Consider the following 17,147-nt stretch of genomic DNA (forward strand, 5'->3'; position numbering starts at 1 on the left):
CAATCCCAATCCCCTCCCCTCACACGCACCACTATTTCTATGATATCTGGTCTCCTAAAGGGCTCCCGGTGATGCCTGTATCCTGGTGTTCACACTCTTGTGTCATCTCTGTTGCACCAAGATTGGTGCATGTGACCAACAGGATGTGGCAATGGTGACATACCACATGTCACTTAAGATTAGGTGATGAAAGACTATGGCTTCTCTCTTGGTGCCAGAGATCACTCACTCTGGGGAAACCAGTTCACAAGCCACCCAGTGGAGAGGTCCACAGGGCAAGGAACTGAAGCCTTCTGCCGAGAGCTGTGTGAATGAGCTGGGGCTGGAGGCTCCAGCTCCCTTTGAGGGTCCAGATGATTCCAGGCTTAGGAGCCAACCTGAGCCGAGCCACCCATCCAAGCTGCTCTGGCAGTCCTGACCCGAGAAACTTAGAGGGAGGTTATACATGTTCACTGTTTTCAGCTGTTACATTTGGGGTTCATTGTTTTATGCAGCCATAGATAAAGAAAACTAATACAATCTTATTCTGTTTAATGTATATCTGCCTGAATGTACTCTCATAAAGTGTGTTTATTTCACGCGTGTGTATGTTTAATTTACACAAGCAGTGTTATCTCATACATCACACTGTTTGGCTGTTTTCTTTAGCACCATGTGTTTAAGAATCAACCCTGCCAGGGAGCCTGGGGGACTCTGTCAGTTGAGCGTCTGACTCTTGATTTCAACTCATGTCATGATCTCAGGGTCGTGAGATAGAGCCCCGTGTTGGGCTCTGCGCTGAGCGTGGAACCTGCTTAAGACACTCTCTCACCCTCTTCCTCTGCCCCTCCCTGCTCTCTCTCAAAAAAAAAAAAAAAAAAAAAAATCCATCCTGCTAATACATACCTACTTGCCAGGGTCCTTCTAAGGCTGCCCGGCCCTCTACTGTTTGCATCCACTACATTTTACATATGTACCCTCCCATGGATAGACGTAGATTGTCACCTGCTCCTTGCCACAGCAAACAAAGATGTGATTAACATCTTCATACATGTGCTCTTAAGAGCCAGTGTGAGAATTTCTTTAGTATACACGCACCAGAACGGAACTGTGGGCACATCAAGGGTGGATATCTAATTTGCATAAACTGTGCCAACTGCACTCCCAGGGGCAACTGACCTTGCCCTTGAAGGGAGCAACGCACCTTCCAGATTAAGGAAGGCCAAGAGGCTGGAGAGGGGAGGAGTTGGCAGGGGTCAAAGTGCATGGGCCCTGGGAGACCATCTTGAGGATTTGGTCTCTATCCTAAGTCCTCCTGAAAGGAAACTATTAAGAATTCCAAGCAGGGGAGCACCTGGGTGGCTTAGTTGTTAAGCCTCTGTCTTCGGCCTGTGTCATGATCACAGGGTCCTGGGATCGAGCCCCACGTTGGGCTCTCTGCTCAGTGGGAAGCCTGCTTCTCTCTCTCTCCTACTCCCCTGCTTGTGTTCCCTCTCTCGCTGTCTCTTTCTGTCAAATAAATAAATAAAAATCTTAAAAAAAAAAAAAAAAGAATTCCAAGCAGAGGTATGACATCATCAGCTTGAGGTTTTGAAAAGCTACTGGGTTCTCTGAACCAGGGTATGTCCTACCCATAGCAGATTGGGGGCCCCATATTCCACAGTCCTGCCAATACTTGGCATTATCCAGAGTTCCAGTATTTCTACTCTAATAGATATGAGTAACACTCACTGTTTTAATTGTACTTCTCTGACTGTAATGATTTCGAACATTTTCAATGTGGCTGCTGTTTAATCAAAATTGAACTGAATGAGCAAGAGAATCAGTCCTTCTCGACATGGGCACATTCAGAAACTATACCCTCTGGTTTTTAGCTAACACTCGACTTACAGATATCCTCCCCCAAATGTCTGGTCTGTCATTTGGACATGACCCAAAAGCTTAATTTTGGGGCACCTGGGTGACTCACACAGAAAGCATCTGCCTTCAGCTCAAGTCATGGTCCCAGCATCCTGGGATCAAGCTCCACATCAGGCTGCTTGCTCAGTGGGGAGTCTGCTTCTCCCTCTGCCTCCCCACTGCTTCTGCTCTCTTTCTCTCTCTCAAATAAATAAATAAATAAATCTTTAAAAACAAAAGCTTAATTTTATTTTTAGAAAGAAGAAAAGAAAAACCTTGCAGGAGGGTTTACAATCAACTCCTGTCCCAGATCTTGGGCTTGCAAGAGGGCAAGCCCTCTCCGGGGAGGCCCATTCGATGACCAGCCAAATGGCCTGAAGACACACGCTAGCCACGGGTGTTTGCCCTTCCTACCACCTGTTGTAGGCGCCCCCAGCGTGCATCCATGGGACTCATGATCGTCTGAAGAGTAAATATAAAGAGCCACAAATGGGCCCTGAGTTCCCGTTGGCTCCTACTCTCTGGAAAACCCAGTTTTCTAAATGAAGTGGAGAGAGAACAGCCACTAGCTTTCAGCCCTGGTGCCTGAAGGGAAGACCAGAAAGAGAAGGTTTCCACATCATGGAGAGGTCACTGATGCAAATCCCAAAGACAGCCTGAAGCCAGGGCTATTCCCCCCCCAGCCCTATTCACCCAGGGCCCACGGTCCCTCATCTCCCACCTTCCCTGTGGGACACTAGCTGCTCTCCAAGTCACCCCAGCCTCCTACCCTCCGGCTGCTTTCCTCACCATGCTACTGCAACATGGGGGCCACCATGACCTTCTGATCACCAAATCCAGCTGCCTACTTTTCATGCAATATGAAAAGTTCAAGAGTCCCTGGGTCCTGTCACTCGCTAAATGATTTGGGAAAGCGAAAATCTCTCTAAGCCTCAAATTCTTTGCTAAAAAAGCAATGCTTGACTCCTAACAACATTGTTTTAAGGTCCCAGAGAGAAACACCCTAAAAATCACAGCCGGACAACTGCAGTAAAACGACCACTGGGCGAAGGCCCAATGTTCAACCTGACAGATGTTATTACTCCCCTGGTCCCTTCACTTCCACAACAGGGCTCTGCCCTAGTTATGCCCTTTTGCTGGCCTTTATCCTTTGGCCTCTCTTATGGGGTCCTCTTTCTCCTGCCCTGGTCCTTTAAACATCCCCCCAAGCTCTGGACTCAGTCCCCTTTCCTGCCCCTTGGCCCACGCCCTCCATGAACCTCACTACTCCCATGGCTATCCCCCCTACCTTCACACGAATCTTGTCCAGACTCAAGATCTACCCACACCTATCATTCCTGTGACTGTTTCCATTTACTCACCAACGTGCCTTCTCAGTAACTCAGTCATCTGGGCTGAGACCAAACACGTTATCTTTCCTCTACCAAAGAGGAGCCCTCTTGCTCTTCCTGTCCTCCCTTCTGGTCTTCTTGGCATTACAGTTCAGAGTCCCGGGGTCATCAGCAAACCTCATCCCCCCACACATGCCCCCAGTCTGTTTACTTCCCAGGGTCTCTGGCGTCTGTCCCCTTGCTCCATTTCTACGACTGGTATTGGCCCAGGGCCTTAACACCTTTTGACCAGATTGTGTCCACTTCTTCCCACAGCGGATCTCCCTGCCTTCATGCCTCTCAAAGGTTCCAGAACGCACTGATGCTATCTGCTCTCTGTTCAACACCTCTGAGGTCCTCACTGCCTACTGCTCAAGTCCTCACCCTACCTTTCAAAGTCCCTCAACATCCCTCCAAGCTTCTCCTCCCTCTGACAGAGGACTTACCTTAGTGATGGGTGAGGCCTCTTTGTGGGTTTCAGTCCCTGGGCATGGGCCCACCCCAAAGCCCTCATCCCATGGGCCCACCCCATGCCCACTGTTAGAATCCTCCTCAAACCCAAAGCTACCTCTTACACTGAGTCTTCTCCAACTGGAAGCAATCTGCCTTTTCCTGAATAAGTAGAGATTTTTTATGTCTCCAAAACGGCAAGTCTACCAAACACAATGTTCTTTCATCTCAAGAAACATTGATCGTACCTATTTCCTACCAGAAGTATGTTGGGTGCTGGGGATCAGGGCCTAAGATATGGTCTCTACTCTTGGGGAGGTCGTGGTCCCAAGGGGAAATAGAACATATTGTGCTGAAATCCAACTCCGATGACAGCCACTGCTGTACTCTGAGCGTAAAAAACCTTCCTCAGGCACAGGAGATCGGGAACGACTGTAAATTCAACTAAGTGAGCTTCATTACCAAATGCAATGTCCAGACCTTGTTTGGATTTTGATTTGAACATACCAATTCTACATAAAAAGACATTTGGAGATGGACAGGAAAAAGTGGACACGGGTGGAACATTAGGTGTTATCAGAAATTATTGTTAACACTTAGCTTGATACTACGGTCACTTTTTTTTTTTAAGTGCTTATCTATTAGAAACACAGACTTAAACATTTTCAGATGAAATGACGTAAGAGCTGAGATTTTCTTTATTCCAGCCAAAAAGGAGAGGTGGGGATACATAAATAAGATTGTCAAAGTGCTGATCATCGCTAAAGCTGGGATGGATGCCTTAGGGATCCTCACACTATGCTCTCTCCTTTCATGACAGAATATTCCAGAATCAGGATATGTGCTTTCGTTTCCCTACTAGACTCTCCGCTTCCTTGGGGCCCGCAGTGTGTCTTGTTCACCTTCCAGCACCCAGGGCAGAGCATGTGCCAAGGAAGCATTTGCCCAACAAATGCTGTGTTACTGGTTTCTCTCATGGCCGTGACGGCTCTGCTGAAACTGACTGTGACCGAGGCCCCGGGCAAAAGGCCACAAGAAGTGCATACAGTGGGAGCTATTTTTCAGGCAGTGCAAGAAGATTGAGATGCCATGCACCAGGGAGGCAAAGCTGCCGTGGTCAGTCTTCCTCTGGCTCAAATGCCCTTGCATGAGAACCCTGCCAGGAGGCTATAGTGGAGGGGACACTTACTGTTCTCAAAAGGGGAAGGAGGCAAACAGGAGTTGGCAATGAAGCCAAAGCAGTCTTGCTGGTAGCCTGTTCTAAGTCCCCACGAGGTAAGGAAGTCATTCGAGCTGGGTGAATCCCTGCTTTGCTTCCAACCAGCTGTGCAACTCTGGGTGAGTCCTTTCCCTTCCTGGGCCTCAGTTTCCCACCCATGAAATGAAGGACATGGAGGACCATTTCCTTTCTGAGCTCTGCCACTCCTGGGGTCCGTGGTCCCACCGCTCATACTTACCACATGGTGTGATGGTCTGAGAAGATGTCTTCAGGCTGAAAGATCTCGCCATCATAGTAGCAGGGGCACTGGGCCTTGGGCACACAGTCTCCCCTCTCATCCAGGTACAGCCCTGGGGGGCAGAAGCAGCCTTCCAAGCAGACCTCATCGCAGTCCTCATCCGGGTAAGAAAGGGAGCGGCAGGTCATGTTACATGGGGTTCCACACTGCAGGTACACCTGGCCTGGTGGGCAGCTCAGCGCTGGGAGAGAAGGGAGGGGAGGAAGGCCTCAGTGGAAGCATAGAAGCACACAGATGCCAAGGACTGGGGTTCTGGGACTTGGGGTGCCACCCTTGCAGCTGGGACTCCAAGTATAGCTCTATGATCACTACCTTCCTTTCCCACTCTGAGCAAAACTGCGTTTTTAGGTTCACAAACGTCTCTGATAATAACAGATGCACATGGATTCCCCTTTGCTGAACCTGAGGGCTCCCACCTTAGCAGCCTCCAAAGCCTTGAAGCCTGGGACATGTAGAAATTGGGGGGATGTTGATACTGTGACTATTAAAAAGAACTGGGAGCGGCCGGGCAAGGGCATTTCTCCCCAGATAAAGATCATTAATTTAACCCCTACTGTAACCCTGCTCTTCACACAGCTTTTATGCCTTTTACGCCTCTCACTGAGCTAGATCTCATGGCCCCCGTCAACGTAAGCTGAGTGACCGGTCAAGATCACGCTTCCCAGGCAGAAGCTGAGGCAGGATTTGAACCCAGTTCTCCGTGACCCAAAAGCTCACGCTCTTCACCATTATGCCCTAAAAGCAAACTGTCCCTAAGGAGCCGTGCTTTGGAGGACAGCCGCAAAGAGCCAGCCGCTGTTGAACCTGCTCCAGCAAGGCGGGCAGCCCTGCCTCCCCGCTGCCCTCACTCTCCCCAGCCTCCCACAGAAAGACAGCACGGTGTCCAAGAGCCAAGAGGTCGTGGGGCCAAGTGTCACAACACAGGGAAGTAGATGGGTTCTGTCTCCCAAATTCCTGGGTCTGAGACCCAGTTCTGCCACTAGTTACTACGTGACCTTGAGCAGTTTCCTGGCTGGAATGGACTCATACCCGCCTGGCTTGTTGTGAAGGCTGAGCGAATCAACCAGGCCAGAGGCAGGCCCGGCCTGTGGCACACGGTCACTGCTACTTAATCACTGTGATGACTGGGGAAAAGCAGCCTGAGCTCTGAGGGGTCCCAAAGGGAGGGGCATGCCAGAGAAAGGCCTAGGCCAAGGAAGGCCTGAAACTCCTGGGATCTGGCCACTGCACACACTCCTGGGAGCACCCCAGTGATGAAATTCTTTATTGGGGTATGCAGGAAGCCCTTTGCCCCTTCTGCAGGCATTCCCGCTGCACACCAGCTGCTGTCCAGGAAGTGAGGGCCTCACTCTGAGGACACTCCTGAGACCACTGGAAGCCCTGCCCTCTCTGTTAGGATCCACTTCTACAGTAGGAACCTACGGGCAGCACGTGTCATGGGAGCTGTAACAGGAAGACCAGGCCATGAGCCCTGGACATGGGGGTGGGAACATCTGGGGAGCCCCTGTGGCCTCCGCCTCCTGTAAATGCTCAGGGCTCGGGGTTTGAGGGTAGCTGAGAAGGGAGGGGGCTCCGTCGCCATATTAGATGTAGATTCTTCTCTGAACCAGCAGAGAGGCTGGGTCAGTGGATGAATATTTAGAGCAGGGTGGGTTAAGATGGGGCGTGTTGGGTCATAAAGATGTGACTCACTTTCAGTCCACTGAACCTATGATAATAAGGTCACATTTCACCCATTAAGGAGCATTTGGAGCGGAGAGCTAGCTTAGAGCCCTGTGAAATATCTCTTTTGGCCTTCTTCTCCAGAAGTGGTACACACCTCAGCGTAACAGAAGCGTATTGTGCGTCCACTGTGGACTGGGGCTGTGCTAGGCTCACGGATGCAGAAATGGTAAGACTTGGTCCCTGCCTACAGGGAGCCTGGGCTCTTGCCCAGTTACAAGAAGAAGAGAAAAAAAAGGGTGTACTTCTCCCAGATCTCCTCCCAGCATCCCAGAGGAGCTACGTGTATGGTCCTTGCTCCCTGAACATCCCCAGTGGGCGTGGTTCTTCTTAAGGATGGAGTTAGTGGCTTAAGGAGCTCTGTTCATTTTTCAGGAGGAAGATGCCCATCCTCCTTAGGTTCAGGCCTCCCGGGCCTCCTGGCCAGCCTTTTCTCTGGTTTACCTCGAAGTAAGCCCAGAGATCCAGAAAATTCCTTCCCACCTCCCCTCAGATTTTTTGGCTCCCTAACCAAATCTCAGCCTTTTCCATCCTGTTCTGTTCTCAATGGAGGTGAAGGACGATGGCTCTTTCAAGTTTACTGAATATGTCGGTAAGCCCTCAGCCTCTGGGACAGTGTCCTAAATTAGGAAATCCTTCAGATGCTGCAGCACACTGATAATACAGAATTTCTAATGCTGGTGGACAAACGAACCATTATATAGCAGACAAGCATATTCACGAACAGTATGCCATTTACTCCTCACTACGCTGCCTAATTTCTAAACAGCAAACCCCGAGGCTGAAGCTATGGCATGGAGAGCGAGACGAAGAGTTCAAGGCCACAGAGCAGGGAAGTCAAGGGCTGGTTCCAGAAAGGCCTCAGATTCTCCTCCTCTGGCTGCTGGCCATGAGTCTGTGTCGTGCCAGGCCCAGAGGGACAGGGAGGCACAACAACATGCCTGCATAGACATGGTCCCTTTCGTCCTTACTTCTGCCTCTGCTCCTCTTTTTTATGACCTTGCTTAGACTCCAAACATGAGATGGCACTTAGGCCCCAATCCTTCTAGAAGGGTCTAGACACTTCTAGAGCCCCCTACCTAAGCTTCTTTTCAAATACATGATATGAGATTAGGGCCTTTCACCATTTCTCATAGCTCCTCTATTTTCCTGCTTCTGCCAAAACCATGGACATTTTTGTCTCCAAGCACATCCTAAAAATCACTCTAAAATTCAGAATATTTATGACACCTCATCCTCTCAGAATATCCCCCTCATTTCCCCAAATCACTACTACTGTCCCACAGTGGAATAGCTCTTTTTGGCCAAGATGGAGTCTTTTTAAGGCCTGGTCAAGTACACGACCTCCAGAAGGTCTTCCTTGGTTGCCCCTGACTTAATCTAATTATCTTTTATTCAGGGTGGTAGTCACCTAGCAGGGAGGCAGTTCCCACCTATGCCTCAAGAGGGAAGAAGGTTCAGGCTTTAGTTACACCACTGGTATTGCCTGACCATGCTGGGCCAGCCAGCCTGTGTTATTAGAGATTTGGGCCAGGAGTCCACAGATGGTTTGCCTGGAGTTATAAGGAAGGACTGGTGTGTGCATTTCCCTACTGCCTTCGTGAGACCCTCCGGGATGCAGAGACCCATTGGGATCTGGGACCCACTCTCTCCTCAACCTGGCCATACACGTATTGAACTCTAGTTGGCAGCAGCCACAGGAAATTTCTGCTTGGCGGGGACTCCAAGGTTCTGGACCTCCAGGTAGGGGGGTGCAGCTCGAGCTCCTAGGATAGGCCAGAGTAATCACACTATCCTGTGGGAGAGCCAGTCCCCACCACCGCGTCTTGCTGGAGATGGAAGAAAAAAAGAGGCTGCAAATGAAGAGTTCTCAGGATCCAGGCTTGCTGAATGCCCTTGGGCCCAGTTCTGAATGCAATAATGCAGAGACAGTGCCTAGAAAAGGACCAGCAGTATGCAGGGCACCCGAGGAGGGCTCGCCTGGGTTCTGTGGGGACTGGCGGGGAGGGAGGGCACCCACCACAGAAGCTGGGCTCCCGCCACCCGATGTGCACGCCTCTCCGGGCACAGGCTGCGGCGTAGTTGGCCACGGCACTGCAAAGGCAGTCTCTGCCGTCGGAGCAGGAGCAGACGTCGTAGCGGCAGTTCTGCACGTAGGGTTGAGGGCCCACGGAGCGGTGGCAGGCCTCGAACTTGGAGGATGTCAGCAGGGCGCACGCCTCCTCTGCAAACCTGGCTGCGGCGGGAGAGAGAGCAGCGCAGGTTTGGCCGAGGCCCCGCCCCCCTCGGCGCCCAGCCCCCAGAGGGCCAGGACCCGTCTGGGCTCTGAAATCCCCCCACCAGCTCCTCCCTCAGCAGCTCTCCCCACAAAACAACCTCACATCCCTCTGGAAATCACTGTGATTTTTCTTCTGCAGCCAATAAACTCTCCTAATTACATTTGGCTTAAATACACAACAAACTGCATTTCCAGAGCACACGCCCACTGACAGAAGGGGGAAAGTTCCAGGATGGGCAGGGTAAGAGGGGGAAATTAATGCAGGCCTGAAACGTTGCCACAGATAAATCTGCAAATGGCCACCCCAGAGCATTAATCTTCCGATAATTTAATTCTGGATCTGTGTGGCTGCTTCGCCAACAGACTGAGAGAAGGTCCAGGGACAGGAAGCATGGACTGTTCTCTTCTTTCCCAGGATTAGACTCATGGGGTGGGGGGTGGGGGTGGTGAGGGGTTGCGCAGTCAAGGGACTTTGAAGAATAAACAATCCAGATGGAGATCATCAAATGCTGATGGTGAAAGCCAAGGGCCCCTGTACCCTAAAGTGGGTGCACCGTGCCATGGAAGGCACTGGAAGCCGGGCGACCTCGGGGCTCTGCAAGGTCCCCGTGCCCCCCGCGGGGGCTTGCATACTCAGGCGCGGGTTGAGGCTGCAGGGATCACTGTGCTGCTTCTGCCGGTCTTCGCAGTCCCCGTGCAGTTTCCAGGCGTTCCCAAAGTCTTCCACCAGGGGCTCCGCCAGGCCTGCGGGCGTCACGAAGTCGTCACCCCTGTTGCCGTTGTAATTCCCGCACAGGCCGCACGTCTTCCCGGCGTAGACTGGGGACAGCTGTGGGGAGACGCACACCCCTTTGGAGCTGGGCTGCCAAAGCAGCCATAGCTTCCCCTCGGCTAATGAGGTGGTTTTCATCAAAAAACGCTCCCCGGGTGAAAAATAAATACGAATTTAATAAACTGCAGCGGAAGCCTGAGGCTGTAGAGGTGGGGGGGAAGCCAAATGGGGTGTAAGCTTACCACCAGCAACATCCCACTCTTAAATCATTAGAGTCAGAGAGCAGCTGGGCCAGAAGGGACTTCAGAGATCATCTAGCATTTAATGATGGAGAAACAGTCCAGGAGAGCAAAAGTGACTGGCCTAAGGTCACAGAGGTAGTGGCAGAGCTAGGACCAGTAGCTGGGTCAGGTCCCCATCCAGCATGCTCTGTGCCTATCAGAGGAGATGCTCCTGCCACCAGGCCCTGCCACCCAGGAGAACCAAGTGCAAAGAGCCTTTTACGGAACACTTATATCGGTCACACATGTGGGGGAAGCAGGTCCCTTGTAGTCCAAGTAGTCTCAGAGCTCACATTTGGTGACAAAGAACAACACTTGCCCATCTGGATTTGACTCAGCCACTGGGTGTCATTGGAGAGAAAACACCATGAGCCAAGGAGGACTCTAGGGGCTGTGATCAGAGAAGCTAGGGTCAGCAAGGACTCTGGGGCAGTCTACTGTGGGTGACCAGGATGGTTCTGGGGGCAAAGCTCTAGGCCACCAGCAAACAGTTTGCTCTCCATCCTTCTGAACCCAAAGTGCACACTCACGGACAACTTGGAAAGTCAAAACTGCCTTTCACACTTTACAAGTGGGGGCTTCCACCAGTTTCTAGTAAGAGAGCCCTGATCCAAAGACAGAGCCAGGGCCGGAACCCCAGAGTCCTGACTCCTACTTCGCATGTAATTAACATGGCCAGACAGCCTTCCTGGGTTGAAACCATCACGCGGTAGGACTGGGCCCCGTATGGTCATCTCTAGAAGCCCCTTCCAGCTTCTAGCTACAACTTCACAGGATGCAGGATGAACAATCTGGTGGAAGGTTCCAGACCCATATAAAACGTACCCAAGGAAATAGCATTAAAAGAAAGAGAACAGAGTGATGTTTCCTTGTTTGCTTTACAAATATTAAGTATTGCCACTCTAGGCATGGAGACCTGCCCTGCCCTGCCTATTTAAAATGTAAATCCTCTGACCCTGATACTTCCTGTCCTTCTTGCTGCTTTATTTATCTCCTCCGGATTTATCACCTTCTAATATATGATATAATTTACTGCTTGGTTTGGTTTCTTGTCTGGCTCCCCTGAGGGAAACATAAATGAAGCAGGACAGGGTTTCTTGTCTGTTTTGTCTCACTGTTGCAACCTCGGCCTCTCAAATGTGACTTTGCACATTCACAAGGTGCTGTGTTGAGTCAATGATGAACAAATGGCTGAGTTCATGAATGAATGAGGCTCTCCCTAGGACACAGGCTGAAACATCATGCTAGCGGTCAAGGCCAGGCCCCAGCTGAGCAGCTAAATCGGTGGTATCTTCACTCCACCACCCGTGCCTCAGCACCCTCCCCTCCCGCTTCATCCCCAGACTGAGTGCCCTTGTGCCCCCCAAAGTCCCTCTAGTCGCCCCAGGCCTCCTGTCCCACCACCCCCCACTAAGACAATAGTGTCATCCATTCCCTCAGTCCCTTTGGCTTGACTCAAGGGTAGGCTCAGCCCTCAGATCAAGAGCACCTTTTCCGGGAAGTGGGAGGTTGTGGAGAAGGTGGGATGGCCATTGGCAGGGTAGGGGGGCACCCTCCCTGAAGACCAGGGTACAGGAGGTGAGGGGGTCAGGAGACCTGAGTTCTCTGGTCACCAAATGACCACAAGACCCAGGGTGAGTTCTTTCTGGTTCCAGAAAAGGATTTTATTTCTAATTGCAAAAGAGCAGCTGACAAGATGTTCTCCAAGATCTTCCTGCTCTATGATCTGTGGTCATAAGGTTTATTTTTTTAGAAAAGAAAAGAAAGTCACTAACATGGAACTTTCTCCAGGACTCTAAGACAAGGGAAAGAATATGGTATCATGAGGACAGAGGAAACCAAGATCTCATCAGGAATGCCCTAATGCCCCTGCCAGGATTATACCAAGGGCCTTGTGCCCCACAGGACCCCCGTGCATCAGAAGGGACTCTCCAGGGATCCAAGGAATGATCTAGGGCAGCAGTTCTCCAAGTGTGGCCTTGGGGATCTGTTGGAGTTGGGGGTGAGGGATCCCCGAGGACTTGCGAGGTGTCCATGAGGCCAAAACTATTTTCCTAATCATCCAAAGACATTATCTGTTTTTTTTCCTCTCATTCTCTTACAAGTGAGCAGTGGAATTTTCCAGAGGCTACATGACACATAATGTTGCAAAAGATTGAATGCAGAAATATATTTGTGACTCCAGCTGTCTTCTATTAAGCCATCCATTAAAGAAATTGGCAGAAATGTAAAACAATGGTATTCTTCTCACAACTTATTTTTGTTTTGGAAAACATGATTATTTTTAAAAAAATATATTGTTTATATTAACATGGAGTGGTTTTATTAATGTTATTTTTTGTTTGGGTTTTTTTTAATTGACGTGTCATTAACATACATTATCATATTGGTTTCAGGTGTGCCATATATGATTATTGCAATTTTTAAGTGAATTCGTAAATACATATTTTAAGCCTCTGATTTAATTTCTAGCGTGGTAAACATTGACAGCTACACCCTTCGCAAAAGATCTTGGGGTCTTCAGTAATTTGTAAGAGTACAAAGGCATGTGATGACCAAACAATGAAAGCACCAGTCCAGCAGGAAGGACACTGTCCTGGGCGCTGACCAGCTCTGCCCCAGCCTCGTGTGCGGTGCTGGGCACCTCTCCCCACTCACCTGAGCCTGAGTCACTTCATTCATAAAAACAGCAGTGAAAACCATACTGCCCCACTGCTTCAGGAAATTTCCGGAGGAAACAATGTATAAGGAAGCCCTGTGATATATATGGATTGCTACCCAAATGTGCCTCTGGGACCACAGAGACCAAGGAGGGGTGGCCCCCCCCAGATTGCAAAGGCCCAGGGAAGGGGTGAGAGAGCTGGAGGTTCCCAGTGCAACCCTTCAGGGCCAGGATGGTCTGCACCCCTGGGGAGCACAACATAGGGTCTCAGTGGCCACTTCCAGACTGGCTCTTTCCTTTCTGCTCACTGTGGGTACCTCCGCAGGGAGATGCCCCCGGCTCCCATTTGTCACAGCCAGGAAGCTGTGCTCCAAAATGCTATCTCTTAGCCCCTCGGGAGCCCACCCAGTCTGGAGGCTCCTGGGGAGCCAGAGCCTCAGAACTGAGAACCCCCAGGGCAAACAAGGGGCGTCCAAACAACTAACACCAGTCTCTCATAAACAAGAGAGGCCTGTTCCTCCCTCTGGGGGCGTAGGGCCTGGGGAGAGAGGAATTCTTCTCCCACCACAGAAAGCCACTCTCCCAGAGCACAAGAGGCACTTTGTAAGGTCCCCGCTGCAAGGCGGCCGAGTCCGGGAGGGCACCTACCATCACCAGCAGCTTTCCCCGGCCGTCCCAGTCCATCTGCAGGTCCTCCCCGTAGCTGAGGCGCACGGAGGCCATCACGGTGTGCTGGATGCGGAGGTCACCTGGAACCGAGCAGGGACAAGATTTAGCCCTTCAGCCGAAATGGGGAGAGGGCTGGGTGGTGAGAGGCAGATGTATTGTGGAGAGAGACAGAGTGTCTCACAAAGGACTGTAACAATGACATCAAGGAGTTGGGGACAGATGGAGATGTCCATGAGGTTGAAGGGGTTCTCAGGAGGAAAGATAAGCAGGATAAACCTGGTACAAATGGATTCCAGAGAAAGGTGCCCCAGTATCCCAGCAGCAGCCTGCAATTCACTCTACTGCCACAAGAGGACGGCAGAGGCTCCTGCATCCTCTGCTGAAGCAGCTCTGCCTCCCATTGAATCCCTGACACCACACCTCCACACCCCCCAGCATTCCCCCAGGCGCTTCTGCCCTTGCACCCGCTTCTAGGCTGCGCCATGAGTGTGCAGAGCTGCATACAGCACTTCTCCCTGAAGACGAGACATACCTTTTATCCTGCAAGAAGGGATGTGAGAGGGAGACACACACCGCTAATGACAGCTTCCTCAACTCATTCTCCCCTCCCAGGAAGACTTCTTTGCTTGCAAGGATGCCTGCTGAGGATACCTACCCCTCCACAGATGGCCCTCCTCACCGAACAGGTGGGCAGGGAGCATGGCTGAGGAGTGAGCAGACCAGCCCCTGGCCTGGTGGAGGAGGATAGTACATACCTTGCAGGAGAGGGATCTGGACATCCTGGCCATCCACGGACACGCCTCCCCCGTGCTTCAGCTTCACAAGGCTGTTGTGCCATTGGGGCAGGCGAACAATGACTGAGCGGGTGCAGACAGCATCGGGGTCATCGGCACACTACCAAGAGGGCCACACAGAGTGACGTCACCACAAACCCCCTGTTCGGCACCCCAGCCTGGGACCCATTTACTCAGGGAAAGAGCACAACCCCAGGCAGTCTCTGGCCTTCTGAGAGACAATTCCACTGTCACAGAATGGTCTCTGTGAGTAGGTCCCCTGGAGGTGTGGCGGGACAAGGCCCTGAGCCCAGTGCTCACTGCTGCCCAACTCCCTGCAGCTCCCCACACCCTTTCCCATCCTCCTAGCCTCTGCCTATCTTCCTGTTGCTTGGGCCTATGGTTCCAAAGCGAATCTGGGACTTCAGTCCTCAGGGGGAGCCATGTGCCCTCTAGATTTGCCCTCCTTGCTCCAGTTCCTGGAGAAAAGAGGGATAGCGTATACCACAGCCACTCAGAGACGGAAGCACCTTGCCCCTCCCCTTCCATCACTGCCTCCTGCAGGGCAGCAGGCCAGCTCACCTGCACAGTCTCGATGACAACAGAGAAGGTGTGGTCCTGGCAGTCCTGGGCCAGCAGGTACTGGCAGACCCCACTGAAGGTGAAGTACCTGTTGTCAAAGCTCTTGAAGTGGGATTGTCCTGTGACGAGACACTCCCCTGGAGGGACAGAGAGGGAGGAGGTGAGAACAGGAAGGGGAGACCCCTGGGGGGTGGGAGAGGGGGACAAAGGAGGCCTATATGAGCAAACCAGGCCCCTCTTGTGGAACTCCACAGACGTTCTCTCCCCACATCGGTCTGAAAATGAGTTCTACGGGAGGACTCGAACTCAGGTCCCAGTCCTCAAACAGTGAGAGGTCAGTGCTGGATCTTCAGGTCGATGGCTCACTTTCTGGAAGGGACAACCAAGGGCAGTGATAGAGCCATATGCAGTCTGCAGCGGAGCCCGGCCTGGAGCCTGCGGCTTGAGCTCTTGGTTCACTGTGGCTCACCGTCCTTCCCCACAGCCACCCCATAGGGTCTGGCTCTACGGGGCTCAGGCTCCTCTTGGTCCCAGCACGGGCCCTTCTCGGTACCGGCCTTGTGGGGGGCTCCAGGGCACGGCCCCACCCTGGAGAGTCCCTGAGGCAAGCAGGCAGAAAGGTCAGCCCAGGCAGAGGACGGAGGAGGGGTGAGGTGGGCATTCTCCAGGCTCAGCAGGGCAGCGGCCGGGGCACCATCCTTGCCCCTCTGCCGAGGGGCGGCTCTAAGGCCTCCTCATGGGCAGGTCCATGTTGTGACTTCAGTTGGGGCCAATGGGGGGCCGGGAGGCCATCTGCCCATGATCTCACCACTGCCCCAGCCAGCTCCCTAGCTCAGGCTGACACATCTGTGGGTGGGGACAAGGACTCCCCTTGGTCACCCTGCCACACAGAGCCCTCGGCTCACCCTCCACCTGAGCCCCGTTCTGTCCTCCCCCAGACCGCAGCCCCGCCATGCGGCTGGCCCAAGGCACCTAAGACCAGAGGTCACACATCCCGCAGAGTGTCCACGCAGGGGCGGGGGGGCCCTCTGCCAAAGACTCCAGTGATCCCCTACACACCCTAACCCAGCTCGGGGCAATCCCGTCCCCAGGACCCACAATGGACCCATTGAAGCTGAAGTGGGCATCTGGATCCCTTCCCAATCTCCTTCTATGTATTTCCTCCCTCATTTGTGCCTTCTACTCTTTAGAGAAATACAGACACCCACCATGGCCATCCCATAAAGTAGGGGGCCCTCCTTCCCACCCAGTCACCCTTGACCTCCAAACTGCAGACACCTATTCTCCAGAGCACTAATCCCGCCAAAACCTAAAGTTCCCCCTAAGATGGTCTTAGCGTCAGTCCCACCTTGGCCACCCCCAGGGGCTGCTCTTGGGGTCTGTCACGCAGTCGGGGCCGTTGGAGTTGCCCACCTGGCGAATACATGCTCAGCAGGTCCCTACCACCTGCTGCCTCAGGCCCACGTCTGCACTGAAAGGCATGGCGGGCACAATTTTGGATCTGGGTGTGGTCCTACCTTTGGTCTGTATTGGAAGGCAGGGGTAGGGGAGAGTAGCCTCAGGTCACTGTGAGTGTCCTCTGACTGGTCCCCAAGGCGGATGACCCCTCCCAAAACGACATGGGCCAGGAAGGCACACTCAGCCCAGAAGAAATTAAAAATCAGGGAGCACATCATTCTCAGCATCACCCTCTGCGATAGTAAGAAATATACATTTGGTCTTTATCCCTGCTTCCTGACACAGAGCTCCTAAAGCCCTTGGGACATCCTAGGAGCAGCTGTTGTTCTACTGAAACTACTCTTGGTGGGCCCCTAGACAGCTTCAGGATGGGAGCGGGTCACCAGAAAGACCCGGGCGAAACGAAAGAGTCGGAACTTTCAGTCCTACCGTCCAGCCTCCAGGGACCAGAGAGAGGCTGGGGATTACTGATCGATCATGTCTGCATAATAAAACCTCCCTTAAAATCCCTAAACAAGAGGATCTGGAAAGCTTCTGGGTCAGTGAATGTATCCACACGCAGGAGGTGGCTAACCCCAGTTCCACGGGGACAGGAGCTCCCGTGATCACAATCCTTCTAGGCTTTGCCCCATGCACCTCTTCACCTGGTTGTTGATTTGTATCCTTTATAATAAGCCAGTACTAGTAAATGAAGTGCCTGAGTCTGGGGACCCATTCTAGCAAATTATTGGACAT

At 52.2% G+C, this 17,147-nt stretch overlaps 1 protein-coding gene across 3 annotated transcripts in view; it reads right to left on the reverse strand.

Moving 5' to 3' along the window:
• Nucleotides 1–17,147, reverse strand: part of LOC111159823 (von Willebrand factor) — a 135,110-nt gene that overhangs the window by 74,336 nt on the left and 43,627 nt on the right. For all 3 annotated transcript variants that reach the window (XM_022522454.1, XM_022522452.1, XM_022522453.1), the window contains exons 11-16: nucleotides 14,955–15,091; nucleotides 14,355–14,493; nucleotides 13,579–13,679; nucleotides 9,849–10,044; nucleotides 8,958–9,173; nucleotides 5,156–5,396 (exon numbers count right to left, since the gene is read on the reverse strand). In XM_022522454.1, the coding sequence (XP_022378162.1) occupies nucleotides 5,156–5,396; nucleotides 8,958–9,173; nucleotides 9,849–10,044; nucleotides 13,579–13,679; nucleotides 14,355–14,493; nucleotides 14,955–15,091 (1,030 nt within the window). The remainder of the gene's footprint in view (nucleotides 1–5,155; nucleotides 5,397–8,957; nucleotides 9,174–9,848; nucleotides 10,045–13,578; nucleotides 13,680–14,354; nucleotides 14,494–14,954; nucleotides 15,092–17,147) is intronic.

The sequence above is a fragment of the Enhydra lutris genome, unplaced genomic scaffold (genome assembly GCF_002288905.1).
Source record: "Enhydra lutris kenyoni isolate GAN:26980312 unplaced genomic scaffold, ASM228890v2 scaffoldscaffold69, whole genome shotgun sequence".
Lineage (NCBI taxonomy): Eukaryota > Metazoa > Chordata > Mammalia > Carnivora > Mustelidae > Enhydra > Enhydra lutris.